Source organism: Nyctereutes procyonoides, unplaced genomic scaffold, assembly GCF_905146905.1.
Source record: "Nyctereutes procyonoides isolate TBG_1078 unplaced genomic scaffold, NYPRO_anot_genome, whole genome shotgun sequence".
Classification (NCBI taxonomy): domain Eukaryota; kingdom Metazoa; phylum Chordata; class Mammalia; order Carnivora; family Canidae; genus Nyctereutes; species Nyctereutes procyonoides.
In genome coordinates, this window is record NW_026575126.1 from 13,812,101 (window position 1) to 13,829,939 (window position 17,839).

The window sequence follows — 17,839 nt, forward strand, 5'->3', positions numbered from 1 at the left end:
GCCTGTGTCTCTACCTCTCTCTCTCTCTCTCTCTCTGTGACTATCATAAATAATAAAATAAATTTTTTTTTAAAAAAAGCATAGACATTTCCATGAGAATATGAGTTTGAAGTTAATTCTTCAATTTAAACAGTGAACTTGCAGGACCCCTGTCATGATTAAGAATGACTACCATGAGGGCACTTGAGTTGCTCAGTGGTTGAGTGTCAGCCTTCAGCTCAGGTTATGTATGATTCCAAGGTCCTGGGATCGAGTTCCGTATCGGGCTCCCCACAGGGAGCCTGATTCTCCCTCTGCCTATGTCTCTGCCTCACTCTGTGTATTTCTCATGAATAAATTAAAAAATAAAATATTTTTTTATGAAAGAGAATGGCTACCATGAGAACGATTTTTTTAAACAGTTCCATTCTTGAAACATGACATAAAAGAACCAAAATAAAGGAAAACTAACATTTATGGAACATCTTCTATAAGCCAAGCATCTTGCTAGATGCTACATTTTTATCTTAATCCTCATGAAACCCTCTGAAGTAGGAATCTGCATTGCTTGGAGGCTCATAAACTTTCTAAAGGTCCCATGACCAGAAAGTGGCAAAGCTCAGGTTTAAGTCCTGGCCTTTATAACGTCAGTGTCCTCCCTCTTTCTAAAGCATTATGCCATCTACTATCTTTGGATTAGACTGGTCATTAGAATCTGTGTATTGGCTAAAAATATAATATTTTACAGCAAGATTCATAGGGGGGGATGGAAAGGAGTCTAGAGAGTGGCCAAAATAAAGGGATGTTATAGAACTTAGGGCCCATGAGAAAAAAAATAATAAAATAGAAGAAAAACATAAAGATTATCCTAATGGAGTTTAAAACATATAATTAGCTATTACAAGAATAGTACTAGATGGATAGTCTTTTTATTCACAGGAGAGAAGAATTAAAAAAAGAAAAACAACTAGATTTAAGTTCCCATAGTAAAATATTTAAGTCAAGGAAAAAATGTCTGGATCTAGATGGTTATTATCAACACAAACTAGGGAAGACCACATAATATCTTCCCCAATGCATACTGAGACCATTTTTAAAAAAGAACTAACTATTCCAGGTAAATTTTGATTCCTGACACAGGGAAATAGAATATCACTCAACATTATCAACAATTATTTCCTTTTTAGTTTATATGTTGTGTATGTCCTCTGTTCTATATTCTCTCTCTGCTTGGGGAATATATCAATCTTCTTTAATTAAATAATTTAATAAAACTCACATGAAGGCGTGTTGAATACCCAAATATTTCTCTTCATTAACTGTTGAAAAAAATTTAAACCTTTATAAAGGCAATGGACATAAACCTTATATTTAGGGATGTATTTCTATAGAATATTTTGAGTCGATGATGAACCTAATACCATTAGTTTCTGGAGAGTACAAAAAATATACTCTCGTAAACTATAAAAAAAATGCTTTAAAAAAAACCTTCCATTTGTTCCAATTATTATTTTCTTCTGAACCTAAAAGGCCCATCTGATTTTTTTTGAAAGGACTATCCTTCTAGAAAAGGGCTATGTGAGGAACATATCACTAGTAGAAGATTGACTAGGAAAATACATAAAAGCATCTGCTACCACCTACATCCTTATCCTGCTCTCCTTGAGGACTTTAAGTGATAGTTTGGACATGTATAACCTGATCACAGGTGAGAAGGAAAATATCCTTTCTCTTGAATCATCACAGATTCTCATTTTCCCCCTGCATACACTGAAAATTCAGACAAAATAATTACATCACTAGACATTCCAATAATACTTAGGTAAATTAACAAAAAATGGTTGTAACCTGCATAAACAAGTTACAAGAAAAAAATATTTCATATAGTTTGTATACGAACACCTTCTATCAACTCAAAATATATTTTTGAAACTATAGCAAGTTTAAATTTCCTAAATTAGCTCTCTACACCAGAAAACGCGACACATAATCTGAATTTTGTCCTCCATCCTTAGCATCACTTTGGAGAGAAAACTCAAGGAGGGTATGTGGCTATGGTATTCCTTAGTGTGATATTAAAGAGAGAATACAAAACAAATGGAATCCTTTGTGGTAATTCCCTAATGACTATAAAAATAAAATATAACTAATAAGGAAAAATATATATAACTGAATTAAGCTAGCTTTAAAATGTGAGTGTACACTTAAAAACATTTTTAGTACACTATTATTCTGACCTCAATTTGTTTTAGGTCTGAAAACAAAGAACAATCTCAGAGCTATAGAAATCTTAACAACATTTTCTCAACCCTACCCTAATCCTCTGTTGTCTCACTCTCTTAGGGATGCCATCTTAAACAACAGAAGAGGGGTTAAAAAACTGATGAAATCTGGACACAACAATGTCAGTTTCCAAAAGAGAAAGAGAGCCATACTTACAGAGTCACACTAAAAGTACTTAAGGCATCTTTAAGGAAAAAAGGAGGTAATCGATAAAATAGCTTGCAAACTCTAGAGTAGGTGCCTGATAGACATCTTAAATAAGTAAAAAAAAATAAATAAGTGAAATGGAACATAATACATTATTTCCCCTCCAAACACATAAACTCTGAAAACAGGAACATTAGTACATATCTTTATAAAATATTCACTAAGAGAAAGTAAAGGAAAAGGAAAAGAAAGACCATTAAAAATCTTCACGATAGTTTGGTACAAGAAAGATAATTAAAAATATTCATCTGTTCATGCTGCATTCCTCACGGCATTTTGCCATAAGTATGGAAGGTCAGGTTCAAAACATACTCATTACCAGGAAACTAACATATTAAATAAACCACTGCTGGAGACCAACAAAGGCTCACAGTTGTGTTTACTGCATGACTGAACTGATCCCTTTAGTGGAGCCCTGGGACAATGGAGCACACGGCAAAGACAGGAGAAAAGGGAGTTAAGAAAAGCTCTGCCTTAGAGGCAGCATGGGGAAGCGGTATCCAAATGAGCCTGAGAAAAGAGCAATACCATATTGGACATTTGGGGATGAGTAAAGAATCGTAAATACATTTGAAATAAAAAAAAGGAATGAATGACAGAATGGAAGAGAGAGAAAAAGTGAAAAGAAATAAAGGCAGAAAGAGAAAAGAGGAAGGCAGAAAGGAAGCCAACAGAGCAGCTGATTGGTTACTGTCCTGAATACATGCTGTATCCTGAAAGGCCCTCACTTGGGTGTGTAGCCCTATGAAAACAGGAAGGAACAAAACTCCAACTTTTTCACAGTTGTGTGGTTCATAGATATGTTCAAGTTAAATGCCTAGAGAGATACACATTTTTAAAAATAGGTGACCATATAAAATAAAATTGGTGACCAAAAGGGAAGGAAAGTGGGGGGAAACGGAACAAGCAGCCAGCAGATCAGCAGCCAAGAGGCCCATTTCATAAAATTTATGCCAAAATCCAGGACTTAACAAAAACTATGAAATACAGAAGAATGGACTCTAAGAGATCCTTCATTTGACCTTTTTGTTTCCCATTTTCAGACCCTGAAAGGGATTGTGGGGTGTACCCAGGTCAGGTTGGGGAAGGAAGTGGGACAGAATCCACGTTCCCTCACACAAACAAGGGTTCATTTGGCCCAAGGTCTTTTATTGAGCTCAGTAATTTCAGTTCCATAATTCTTCATATAACAATGAAATTAGAAGAAATCAACTTACTGGATTGTTGAATTAATTTGTAGTTGTTGGACTGTTTAAGGTTATACATAACTTGCTTTTCTCTTTTCTTATTTTGGTACTCTTCTTTCTCATTTTCATCAGATTCTGAAGAGCTGCTGCTACTGTCATAACTGCTGTCACTGCTGTAGTATTTCTGTCTTCTCATTACCTCAGCGCTCTCAGGCATGGAAGACAGAGGCTAAAAGAGAGAGAAATATGTTCTGTTAGAATTTGAAACAGTATTAGCAAATTATTAGCATGACTAGTTACCATTTTTAATTTTCTGCTTATGCTGGCTGCTTTTCACCAAAGCCTGAGACTCTCGCAAAGCATGACTGCTACCATGCTGCTGTTAGCCCATCATGCTAGTCGCTGATTGTTCTGTTTCTGCAAAATGTTCCTTTTTAAATGATATAGTTCACTCATGATGAGGAAAATGCTGTTTCTCCATGACTTGAATAAATGACCAGAGCATGCACAAAGAAGAGCAAGATAAAATATTTGAGATGAAAATGAAAATATAAAAATCAGAAACATAATCAGCTTTTCTTCATTCCATACAGAGATTACTCATTACCATCAAAACTCAGAGATTACTTTTGTTGTGTCATTGATGTTCAGAGTCACTCAATAAATGTGTGTGTGTATGTCTGTGTGTGGGTGTGCGTGTTGCTTGTGAGAGACAGACAGAAAAGAGAAGGGCGGGGGAAAGAAAGGCAGAAAGAATAAGAAAGCAGCAGCCAGTTAAACCAGGATAAGTAAAATGAGATAAAACACTGTCACCACATCGTAAAACAGAGCTTATGAGCCTATCCACTCAGATGATGTGCAACACAAAGCAAGGTATTCCTCACGTGTCTAATTTCCTGTGTATATTTTTACAAAGAAAAAATTTTAGTTGTCTACTTTCCAATTGATTATGAGCAACTTGTGTCTCTTCTTATAGAATTTCTAAATCTGACATAGACATCTGGCCATAATGGAGCAACACTGCTTTTCATTGCCCATGCTACATAAAAACAGTGATATTATGTAAAAATCAGTATGGCATGAATTTTTTGAGGATAGGTGCCATGTAGAAGGGTAAATCTGTAGTGATTTAAAATGCCCTGTTACTATGTTCCAGTATTTCCATTAGATTTACTTGTCTCCAAGCCACTCAATCAATGTGTTTCCAAGGATGCCACCGAAGGAATGAGAGATAAGGGAAGTAAGACAGCTTCACTTCAGAAAAAATGTGTACAACCTAGAACAAGACATTTTTATGATTTCGTCATTTTAAGAGACTATTTATTATACAAACCATATGCCTCTTATTCCTGCTGGGAAAGGTTCCTGCAGCTGTACACTAGATTCTTGTTCTCTGTTAAACAAAAATGCTTTGATGCTAACATACACCTGATGAAACCCTTGGTTACCATGGGATTTCACTGAAATAAGGTGTATCTTCTCGTGTATCAGTGTAGGATGAAAGATAAAGAGAGAAACAGCATTTCATGAAGTGCCCGGAAGACACAGGAAGCCAAAGCATGATCCTCTTAAAGTTACCATCTTTGTAAAGGGTAAAAAATAACCAAAGCAGGGAAGTAATTTAATACACTAAGGCACCAACTCATATTTGAAAGTATGTTTTCCTTTTGAAAGACTAGTATTTACTGAGCACTAACAATGTTCAAAGACATATGCATTAAAAACACTGACTGGTGCACACAGCCATGGAACATTCTGATAGTGTTGGGGAATATGAATTCTAGGGGAAGCATGTTTCTTCAGAAGTCCTGCAGACCCCAAAGAAACAGTGGCACAACCAGGCTTGCTAGTAGTGCCTTCTTTCATGTAGCCAGACAGCTTTAAGGTTTCTTAAAGAGCTTCACTACATGAATTATTTGATCTTATAAAGAATCACGAGGGGAAATGGATAGCTGAACCTTTGTGTCATTTATAAATTTGGGACATTCTGACCAACACACTGTTCAAGCAGTAATTAACAAGAAATGAAGCAGTGCGAACTTCCAACAATGCCTTAACTACAAAATGGAATTTGTGAATTGGCACTGAGTTAGTATTGGCACAAACCATACTACTTATTCTTATGTCCAATTTTATTCTGAACTAGGGAACACACACAAAATATACAAATAGCATAAAGATTAATAAAACAAATATTTATGCCCCTACCACTCAGCTGAAAAAAAGAAACGATGCTGATACTTTATGCGGTATTTATTACTTATATAGCTAATTAATATTTCTTAGTTTCTCAAATAAGTGAAAATTTATTATTTCTCCTAGTACAAGTTTCATTTAACCTTCACTATCTTCAATTATTCTTCTACCATAAACACACTGGAAAGTAATGCTTATCATGTGATATCATCCCTCTAAAACGAAAGGCTAAATGAAAGGCTGCTTTGAAGTTTGGCTCACCCCAAGCCCTCAATGTATATCACATTAAAAGTTATAAAAATGCTTTCACTTCTGACTAATTATGCAGCTTTCAACCACTTTTAAATATTACTGGCATAAATATCTACAGAAACTAGCCAATTCATCTCATTTCAACAAATACAGTTAATTTCTACTTGCCTAGAATAAGAGGAGTTGAAAAAAATATACAATGTGAACTCTGCCTTCCAGGAGCTTATAGTTTTATTTGGATGATAAGCCTTATTTGATGAAGCAAAGAAAAGTATGATAGACAGCTGTCTCAGGGCCTTCTCATTTGCCATTCTGCCATAAATATTGTGCCCCCAAGTTGTCTCTCAACTCATTTGCTGAATTGCAATCATTAATACATAAAGCTTAGAAACTATTCACTTTTACAGATACTCTAAAATATACTAGAGGCATTATGAACAATTCTTCAGTATCAAGCCCATATTTCAGAAGAACAATGCCTGACCTCCAAGGTCTCTGATCTCCACCAGATACATGTCTTTCACGAAGTTCATCTTGTGCTATTTCACTACCCAGGAATCTTACATTTGAGTGACACCAAATTCTTTCTTGTTTCTCCAATACTCTATGTAATAACACACCTCCATGTCCTTGCCTTAAATATTCGCTCTACCCCCGATATCCTTCCCCTGCTTCTAAATGTTTAGAACACTACTCATTTTTCAAGACCCAATTCCAATGTCACTTCCTTTATGAAGCCATCTATAGTCTAGCATTCCCTTTCTTCTCTATGTTGTTGTAGCACTTTCCACTCCCTTTATTACAGCACTTGCCACTATGTACCCTGGACTTTGCCTCACCTATCTGTTCTTCCACTGGCCAATGAGATCCTTGTAGACACATTCAACAAATTTAACTAACAGGCTTTGATAACCTTCTAGGTGTCAAACACTGTGCCAGGTGCTAGAGATGACAATGGGCTCACCCTCAAAGTACTTACAAGTTCATACTAAAGCAAACATGCACACAATTGTCATGAAGCAAACATGCACACAATTCTCATGACTGCTCTAAAAGTGTTATTTGTAGCACAGCAGAAGAAGGAAGATCTAAGTCAAACTAGGGGTGTGGGGCGACCCAAGTGGCTCAGTGGTTTAGCGCCGCCTTCCGCCCAGGGCCTGATCCTAGAGACCTGGGATCGAGTCCTGCATCAGGCTCCCTGCATGGAGCCTGCTTCTCCCTCCGCCTGTCTCTCTGCTTCTCTCTCTCTCTCTCTCTCTCTCTCTCTCTCTCTCTCTCTTTCTCTGTGTCTCATGAATAAATAAATAAAATCTTAAAAAAAAAAAACAACTGGGGTGTGAGGAAAGATTTCATGAAGGCAGCAATGATTCAGCCAGACTAGAAGGTCTATAATCAATAAAGAAACAAAGGATTTTTTTTAAATAGGAAAGAATTACAGACACATGGAAAAAAGCAAGAAAGCATAACAGAGAAGGATGATGTATATAAGGATATAGAGATTGCTTTGGTTTTGGGTTTTTTTTTTAAGATTTACTCATTTATTCATGAGAAACAGAAAGAGGCAGAGACACAGGCAGAGGGAGAAGCATGCTTCCTGCGGGGACCCTGATGTGGGACTCGATCCCAGGACCCTGGGATCATGACCTGAGCCAAAGGCAGATGCTCAACCACTGAGCCATCCAGGTGTCCCCAGAGATAGCTTTGTATTGCTGACATGTAAACTAAAACAACAACAATGACAACTAAATAAAAAGTTTCCAAGATTTTACAAATTCAACACTTTCCTACTCTACTAGCAAAGACTTGGACATATTAAAAAGGAACATGTAGATCGTCACTAAAGAGAGGATGAAGGTAAGGCAAACACCTGTCCATTTTTGTTTGCATGATAGCTTTCTGTTTATTCCTAGAAACCATACCTATTTTAACTAACACAATGTTAATGCTGCTAGGTCAGCAATAGTGGGACTTCCCATGAGGCTCTTCAGGGTCATGATTTGCCTTACCTATAATGCTACACATCTCTGATGATTTTTAAGTCTAGAGATTTGAGAAAAATCTAATACTGAGTATGGAATAAGGGTGCTAGTTTTATGTCCCTCTTGGCCCTACCTCATAGGGCTTTCACTAGCATTAGTAAAGAATTTAAAACTGAGGGAAACTAACAAAACAAAACTTCTCCTGAGTATATCTCCCTAACTCTATCTGCACTGGACACATAGTCCATATGGTTCCTTGAAAGTGGCATCAGTCATTCTTACAGTAAGAACTATAAAGGTAAAATCAACTGCACTTGGTAGCATCTACTGCGATACTTAAGAATGTAGAGGTACTGCACCTTTGGTCCTCGAAGCTTGGAAGTTTTGCCCATCAATTTTTCATCATCAATTTCACATTGTTCCAGAAGGTCCAAAATATCTTCCTCCTTAAAAAATATTAAAATTATGATCACTAATGGCTCTAGAATTTTTCCAGGTTCACTAATCTCCATAAAACAGTGTACAACAAGGAGTCCTAGAACTATTTAACTAAAATTGCTCAGATCAAATGAGAAATAGAGAGTCATGGAAAAATCTCTTGAAGAAACCTTCAATAAAATCTGGCAATATAAACAATATATAGCTGAAATCTACTATATATTAATATCATAAACAAATGTATCCTCTAGTACTATTAAAATCTTGAGTATAATACAATTCAATAAATTAGTCTATTGAACATTTTTAAATTTCTAAAAGTTCACTCTAGTTTTCCAGAGCACAATTTCACCAGTGATTTCTATATTATTAGTGTAAAATAATATTACAACATCAGAAGAAAATTGATGATTGGCCTAATAGTTTCATTTAGAACAATCTAATATTAGTATTTGGTAAATGGGCACAATTTAATTAGACTTTCAAAATTTTAACTATTGTGCAAGGGGTATCTTTAGAACTTTGTGAAAGATTTTCATTCTATGGGCATAATACCTTCTCTTATGTTCTTCTAAAGTCATTGTGAAGTTAAGGGGAAAAGTTACAAAAACATATAAACTCAAGTAAATGTTGACCCAACCAGAGCAATATGAGTATAATACCTATGCTGAAAGAGGTATAATCAATAACTTCCTTGAGCTATTTATTCAACCTTTAAAATATCACATCTTCATTTATATATTTGACATATTTCAATGTCTCTTAAAAAATGGTTTTTGAAGAAACTAGAAATCTCACTGTGCAATGGAAATTTGTAAAAGAAGTTACTCTTCATCCCAATTCAAAAAAGCTTAGCTATTAGAATACCAAAATACTTTTGCTATGATTTTTTAAAATATTTTATTTATTTATTTGAGAGAGAGAGAGAAAATGAGCATGAGTGAGGGGAGGGGCAGAGGGAGAAGCTGACTCCCTCATGAGCAGGGAACCCCATGAGGGGCTGGATCCCAGGACTCTTGGATCTTGACCTGAACCGAAGGCAGCCACTTAACTAACTGAGCTACCCAGAAGCCCTTTGCTATAATGTTTTGATTAAATAATAATCCTACAATGAATTCCAGTGACAGCAAACCAAGATAGTTAAAAAGAAACTCAGAGTTCTGTTTCTGTTTAGGAGAAAGAAGGTCATAATAGATAACACTTTCATTATAGCAGCTAGAAAAAGATAAACTAAACAATCATATTTTTTAACAATCATATTTTTTAAGACATCAGAAAGTTGTGGATAAAAAATAGTTTAAAAGAAACTGTATATCAAAGGGGGGAAAGTTCTAGGTAAGCAGAGATAAGAAGCTACTTTCTACTTTGGGATCATTTGTCCAGTCTGCACACAGAGAGACCATGTCTATAATAAGCAAGGAGATTCTGCTGGAATAAAGAGAATACAATAGAGTTTTCAACAATCATGTGTCCTAGTGCAACATCTAAAGGAATCCACAGTGCTGGTTCTCTTCACCTGCTGGGTCTCTCTGACAGCAATTTTACTGCGTATGTAGTGGAGTAGGAGGATACAGGCATGTGAAACCCAGTAATATCTTACAGTTTTTAGATACCAATAGAAAATGAGCTCTGTGGGATCCCTGGGTGGCGCAGCGGTTTGGCGCCTGCCTTTGGCCCAGGGCGCGATCCTGGAGACCCGGGATCGAATCCCACGTCGGGCTCCCGGTGCATGGAGCCTGCTTCTCCCTCTGCCTGTGTCTCTGCCTCTCTCTCTCTCTGACTATCATAAATAAATAAAAATTAAAAAAAAAATAAACTCATCTTAAAAAAAAAAGAAAAAAAGAAAATGAGCTCTGTAACAAACACTGAATAAATTTCATCCTTGAGGCACTTGAAACAAGATGGTAAACTAAAAATACTACAACCCAGACTGAACCAAGTTCAATTTTTCTTTCTTTTTTTACTAATAGAAATAAATTTGACATATAACACTGTGTAAAGACACATTTATATATTTAATATGATTGCCATTGTAATAGTTAGCTTCTCCATCATATCATATAATTATCATTTTTTTTCTCTGATTGGACTTAATATCTCTTAGCAAGTTTGATGATTAGAATACAGTATGGTCTATATTCATTATACCGTGCATTAGGTCTCTAGGATTTATTTACTACTAGTTGCAAGATTGTATCCTTAAACAATCTCTCTCTCATTCCTCCAGTCTCCAACCCTTGTAGCTACCATTTTACTCTTTTTATGAGTTTGGCTTTTTTGGATTCCACATATCGGTGATATCCTATAGTATTTGTCTTTTTCTGTCTGACTTATGTCAATTAGCATAATGTTCTCAATGTCCATCAATGTTGTCATAATGTTAGGACTTCCTTCTTCCTCATGACTGAAAATATTCCACTGTACATATATACCACATCACCTTTATCCATTCATCCACTGACAGGCATTTACATTGTTTCCAAATTTTGGCTACTGTGAATAATGCTGCAATAAACACTGGAGTGAATTTATCACTTGGGTATCCGGTTTTCATTTCCTTTGTGTATATACCCATAAGTGGAATTGCTGGATCATAAGGTATTTTTAGCTTTTTGAGGAACCTCTATACTGCTTTCCATACTGGCTAAACCAAGTTATATTCCAACCAACACTGTACTAGTGTTCCCTTTTCTCCACATCCTCCCCAATACTTCTTATCTCTTGTCTTCTTGATGACAGCCACTCTAATAGGAATGAGATGATAACTCATTGTGGTTTTCATTTGTATCTCCCTGATGATTAGTGATATAGTGCATTTTCTGATGTATCTGTTGGATTTTTGGATGTCTTCTTTGAAAAAAAAAGTCTGTTTTAGCTCTTCTGTCCATTTTTTAGTTAGGTTGTTTTTGTTCTTGGTATGTGATTGCATGAGTTCTTTATATATTTTGGATAGTAACTGCTTATCATATATATGGTTTGCAAAATTTTTCTTCTATTCTGCAGGTTGCCTTTTCATATTGATTATTTCTTTTGCTGTGCAGAAGCTTTTAAGTTTGATGTAGTTCCACTTGTTGATTTTTGCTTTTGTTCAACTTTCCTTTGGCTCAAAGTGATTAGCCCCTTACCTTAGCACCCTGAAAGATGAAAGATATACCTTTTTGGGGGAGAAAATAATATCAGCTCAATTTTTATGATTTTTTTAATAAACACTGTCTAACAAATAAAAATTGTAGGACATTCAAACTAACATGAAAATGTGACCCATGATAAAAAGGAAAAAAAAAAAACATTTTAAAAAGCAGGTCCTTAAATGATCCAGATGTTAAAATTAACAATCAAGGATTTTAAAATAACTACTATATATATGCTAAAGAAAATTGATGAAAAATGAACAAAATGAATGGAAGATGCAGAATTTCAACAGAAAAATAGATTTAAAAAACCAAATGGACATTCTTGAGTTGAAAAATATAATCAAAAATTACTAAGTGATTGAAGAGGCCTATGGCAGACTGGGCACAGCAAAGATACGTTAGTGGAAATTATCCAAACTGAAGCACACAGAAAGATTTAAAACAAGGAAAAAGGGATCCCTGGGTGGTGCAGCGGTTTAGCGCCTGCCTTTGGCTCAGGGCGCTATCCTGGAGACCCGGGATTGAATCCCACATCAGGCTCCCGGTGCATGGAGCCTGCTTCTCCCTCTGCCTGTGTCTCTGCCTCTCTCTCTCTCTCTCTCTCTCTCTCTCTGTGACTATCATTTAAAAAAAAAGGAAAAACAGAACAGAGTATCATAGATACATGGGATGCTGTCCCTGTCTCTAATATATGTGTAATTAGAGTACCATAAAGAGATAAATATAAAATAATGCAGCAGAAATATCTGAAGAAAAAATGGAGGAGGATTTTTCAAAACTAATGAAATACATTAACCCAGAGCTTCAAGAAATTAAGAAAATTAAAAGCAGGATTAATACAAAGAAAGCCACACACAGACACATCAAAGTCAAAATGCTGGAGGGAAAAAAAAAGCAGCCAAGGAAAAAGACTATTACATTTAGAAGGAAAGCAAGAATAATGATGGTTGAATTCTGAATAGAAACAATAGGATTCAGCAGACAAATAAGTGATATCCATAAAAGTCCTGAAAGAGAAAAAAAAAAAAAGGAAGAAAAGGCTGCCAAGAAAGAATTCTATATCCAGTTAAACTACCACTTAAAAAAGAAGGCAAAATGAAAGATAATTTCTGACCCCCCCCAAAATAAAAGAGAGAGACAGAGAGAAAATTAATCAACACCACACTTACGCTACAAGGAATATGAAGTAATAAAGAACATTTCTTCAAACTGAAGATAATTCTTGTTAGACTTTGCATGACAAAATGCAGAACACAATAAAGAGTATATATGTGAATAAATAGGAAAGGTTAGTTAGAGAACTATTAGACTTAGACAACCAGTAAGGATGTGAAAGGATTAAGAAACAGATAGGGTGAGACTAAATTTCAAAGCAAATATGACCCAACTAAACGGTATTTACCAGAGATATTTTTAAATATAAGAACACAGATGAATTGATAAATAGATGGAAAAGACAGTCATTCAAACACTAACCATAAGAAAGAAACTAGTGTGACCACATTAGTTACACAAAGTAAACGTTAAGACATAGAGTACTACCCAAGGGAAAGAAAAACAATTCATAATGATAAAATAAAAAGGATGAATTCATTAGAAAGACACCTTCATAACTTCAAAGTATATGAAACAAAAATTGACAGAACTAAATCCACAATCACAGTTGAAGTTTTAAGAGTCTTTCTCAGTAATTGCTAGAATGAATAGGCCAAAAAATTAGGATACAGAATACCTGAACAACACTAATAGTCAAATTTACTTACTACATGTATTCAACTCTATAAGCAACACCTGTAGTAACACATTATTTTCATGTATATTTGGAACATTCACTAAAATAAGTACTTAATAGAGCTAAAGCAAGTATCAGTTCATTTTACAGTAGGGAAATCAGAATGTTTTCTAACACCAATGAAATAAACTAGAAATTTTCAACAAAAATAAAAAGAGAAGTTTTTAATGTATGGAAATTAAGCAATGAGGTTCTAAATAACCAAATAAAAACCAGAAATTAATTTAAGATGGCAGTTAGTAAAAATATAATATGTAAAAATTGCTAGATACAAGGGCAATATATAAAAATAATCAGATGTTTACATCCTAAGAACAAATTTAAAAGGAAAAAAATGTAAACTATATTATTGGCAATAGTAGCAAAAATATCAAATACTTAAGAATAAATTTAATTAAAGATGTGTAAAAACTATACATCAAAAGCTATAAAACAGTTGAGTAATTTAAAGACTCAAGTAGATGGAGAGATATGCCATATTAATGGATCAGAAAACTCAGTGCTGTTACTGCCCCAGAAATTATTTTATAGATTCTTTACAGTCCCAATTACAATCCCAGCAGCCACTTTGTAATACAAAATTAATCAAAATATAAAATCAAGTTGATTCTAAGATGTATATGGAATCATAAAGGACCTAGAAAGGGCAAAAGCAACAGTAATGAAGATAGTGTGATATTTGTATAAGAGACTCAAAAACCAAAGGAATAGGACAGGCAAAGTGATGACATTTAAACCAGATTTTGAAGAATACAAGGAAGAGAATTAAGATTTGAAGCCTATTTTGTGACAAGTACTTTAAATCAACTATCTTAATTAACCTCAATTTTATCTTAGAAACCAACCTTTCAAGTATAGTTTTAATATTACTATATTAGTGATGTGCAAGCTATTGATCAAATAGTTTATTCTAAAGTTATAAAATTAACACATAAGGGAGCTGGAATTTGAATGTAGATCTATTTGGCTCCCAAACCCCTAGGTTTTCTAGCAGAAAAAGAGGGGTTGGGAGCAGAGTAATGAGAAGATGAAATAGATGTGTATCCACAGAAGAAACAAATAACAGTACAGAACAGGTGATGGAAAATAAACAAAGGTCTCCCACTCTCTTGATCAAGAAAACAAAGGGCCACAGGATATAATTCTAATGGTGGAAACACTGGTGTATGTCAAAAGAAAGACTATTGGAAGAGAAGAGCATTGAAGTATACACATAATTCCTTCTGCTTCTGTCTTTTAGGTGCAGCCAACTTGAAAGTGGCTTTACATCTTTTTGCAGAATTTGCATGAAAAGTAAAATCTATAATAAGCTTTATAACTTTAGAATCACTCAATATAACAAGGCATCCAAGGAGTGGAAGGTTATCACTATAGTGAAATGTCCAGTAATATAAAGTACAATTTGATAAATAAGTCTACCTACACTTATTAGTCCAATGGGACATTAGCAAACACAATGCAAGCAGGCAGAGGCTTGATTAGCACTTGTCCTCTTGAAATGCTTCCTTTTGAAATTCCAAGCTACCATGTTACAAGATCTGGCTACCTTGCTAAGAAGCCAAGTAAAGAGAAAGAGACACTGAGCCAGCTCCCCAGATGTTCCAGCTATCTTAACTGAGGCTACAGCCATGTGATGAAGCTCTCCTGGATTTCCAACCCCCGTTGAACTTCCACATAAATGAAAAAAAAAAAAAAAAAAAAGAACTTCCACATAAATGCAACTAATAGAATTCACTCCAAGGAAGCCAAGCTGAAAAACTATTCAGCTGAGCCCAGCCAAGATTACAGAATATGAGCAAATAAATGGTTTATTATGCATCAAAAGATATTGATAAACAGATTACTCTGTGTGTGTGTGTTTTAATTACTTCTCACATGCCAGGTATATGCAGTGTATCAGGGAAAATATACTGTATAATGTCACTTACAATCCAAATAATGAGAGCATCATAAACAATTAGGTTAATTCAATGGATTTTTTATTCAGTTACATATACACATCTCTGTAAGAAAACATGTTTATTATGATAGATTGATATTACTACATAATATCAACATCTACTGTATAATTTGTCCTGTTAGACATCTTATTTATGAAATCACCTGGTTATGAAATACTACCATCTGTTAAAATAAAAGGAAAGTGCATCTTAAAACAAATGTTTTTATATGTGGGACTAAGGTGGGTTGTTTTTAAAAACATATTATTTGGCTTCATTCATTTTTCTCTTTATAAACATTCATTCTTTTACCTTCATCCTTTTCAAAGGATTATTCAGCTCTCGCTGGAATGAAGCTGCTCTTCCTGAAAGGAAGGTCTGAAAGGCAACAGCCAACAAATTTTCATACTTTTCAAGCAGAGTTTTATCTTCAGGAGGATAAATTCGTCTACAATAAATCAGATAAACCAACTTGTTTAAAAGAGGCTATTGTAGTGCAAGAGTTAAGTCCAATTACCTAGATACTCCTTGACAACCTACTCTCTGCCAGTTACTCTTCTAGGTGCTAGAAATAAAGAATTCAGTTATAAGAAATTCACAAATTTTCACCAGTTACCTACAAAAGTTAAAGTTTATCTAGAGAATGGTCATTAAACAATAAAGCTTCAGAGGGCATAGTATAAGGGTTTGGTTGTGGAGAGGTGGTTGGAGAATTGCAGTCGAAGAAATACAGATCTTCATGGGAGAGAGCAGGTGATGAGAAATAATCTGGAAGTTGTGCAATTACCATGTGTTTACTGACGTATACAAGAATGTGGGCATTAATCTTGATATTCTCTTTTAGGGAGGTGGAATGTGCCTCTAAACGAGAGAAGAGGGTAGACATAGAATGAGAAGAATGTGTTCTCCTTGTTGCTGTTGATGGAAAGAACTGCTTGTTGTTGCAGGAAAGAATGTTTCACCAAGAAAGTGAGAAGCTCTGTGGCCCCCAAACCTCCCAATTCTGTTAAGCTAATGCCAAAGCTTGAGAAGATGGGCAGTCTTTCCAAAAATACAAGGAACTTGGGGAGAGGTGTCCTTTTTTAACCTGTCAAAGGATACCGTGGAGGGGTTCCAGTGCAACACAGTCCACATTCCTCTGTATTGTCTCATATCTGCCTCCTCAAAACATTTTCATTATTTGCCTGATTCCTGATATATCTGGGTTTAAACAAAATAGAGCAACCACTCTGAATGGACAGAAAGAAAACTAGGAGACCTAAAACCTGACTTTCTCAAAATACTACATTACAAGTAAATAAGGTCACAGGATAGTATCAGATTTAAAAGATCTTATACATCCACCCATGAAGATGGCTAGCAGGAATGAAACAGTGCTCAAAGTAAATCTAAAAGGCTAAAAATGTAGAACAGTTGTTTTGACACTTCTTCAATCTGTATGAAAATGGAAGCACAGTTACCTATAATTTCCCATGTGCCGATTTTCATGTTCTTCTTTTAAAATCTGCTTTCGTACTTGAGCGAGTCTCTCTTTCTAGAAATGAATAAATTTTACAAATAAAATCTGACCAATGAATTATGCAGTTCAAATTGTAGGTATATTGTGAAAATTTTCATACCAACTCTTCTTTCCGCCTCTCTAACTGATGTCTCTGCTGTTCCCAGTCTGAGGAACCTGGTAAGAGCCTTTTTATTGAATTTTGACCATAAAGCCTCCTTTGAGCCTCAGCTTTTTGTTTGGCCAAGTTTCTCCTTTTATCACTGGTCCTGAAATATAAAACACAGGAATTCAAATAAGCCCTGATCTTCTCCCTGTGAGGAAAATTAGCAGAAGAGGAGACACAGTGGAGATATGAATCAATGTTTACTAAATAATATATATATATATTTAGTATATATATATGTTTACTAAATATATATTATATATTATATATTATGTATATTTATATATAAATATATATATTTATAATATATTTATATATAAATAATATATATTTATATATATTTAGTGAACATATATATAGTAAACATATATGTAGTAAACATATATATATATATATATATTCCCATACATCATATTCATCTAATCATCCATCAAATGTGGGTCTCCATATAGTAAATTGGAGGTTCCATATTCCCAGGGGTTGTGATGGAATACTCTGAGCAGTGTACCTTCTTTTGGATTTTCTTGAGATTAAAAATGTATGCTTACAAATGAATTTTGGGATATATATGGAGCCATACTAAAAGTAAAACACTGTATTAAGAATTGTGCAGATTTGAAAGACAAATCTAACACATATATGCCCATGGCACACTCCAACTAGGTAGAGTGAAAAGGCACATCTGCAATGTAAACTTCATCAGCACATGCTCTAAATGTTAAGAATTGTACTACATTCTCTTAGTGGAACATTACAAAAAAATAAGAAAAATGAATTCCAACTTTCCT

At 34.8% G+C, this 17,839-nt stretch overlaps 1 protein-coding gene across 3 annotated transcripts in view; it reads right to left on the bottom strand.

Annotated features, from left to right (window-relative positions):
* The window catches only part of TTLL7 (tubulin tyrosine ligase like 7), a 145,332-nt gene that overhangs the window by 49,386 nt on the left and 78,107 nt on the right, over positions 1 to 17,839 (bottom strand). For all 3 annotated transcript variants that reach the window (XM_055341163.1, XM_055341164.1, XM_055341165.1), the window contains exons 11-15: positions 17,007 to 17,154; positions 16,848 to 16,921; positions 15,700 to 15,835; positions 8,443 to 8,529; positions 3,687 to 3,885 (exon numbers count right to left, since the gene is read on the bottom strand). In XM_055341163.1, the coding sequence (XP_055197138.1) occupies positions 3,687 to 3,885; positions 8,443 to 8,529; positions 15,700 to 15,835; positions 16,848 to 16,921; positions 17,007 to 17,154 (644 nt within the window). The remainder of the gene's footprint in view (positions 1 to 3,686; positions 3,886 to 8,442; positions 8,530 to 15,699; positions 15,836 to 16,847; positions 16,922 to 17,006; positions 17,155 to 17,839) is intronic.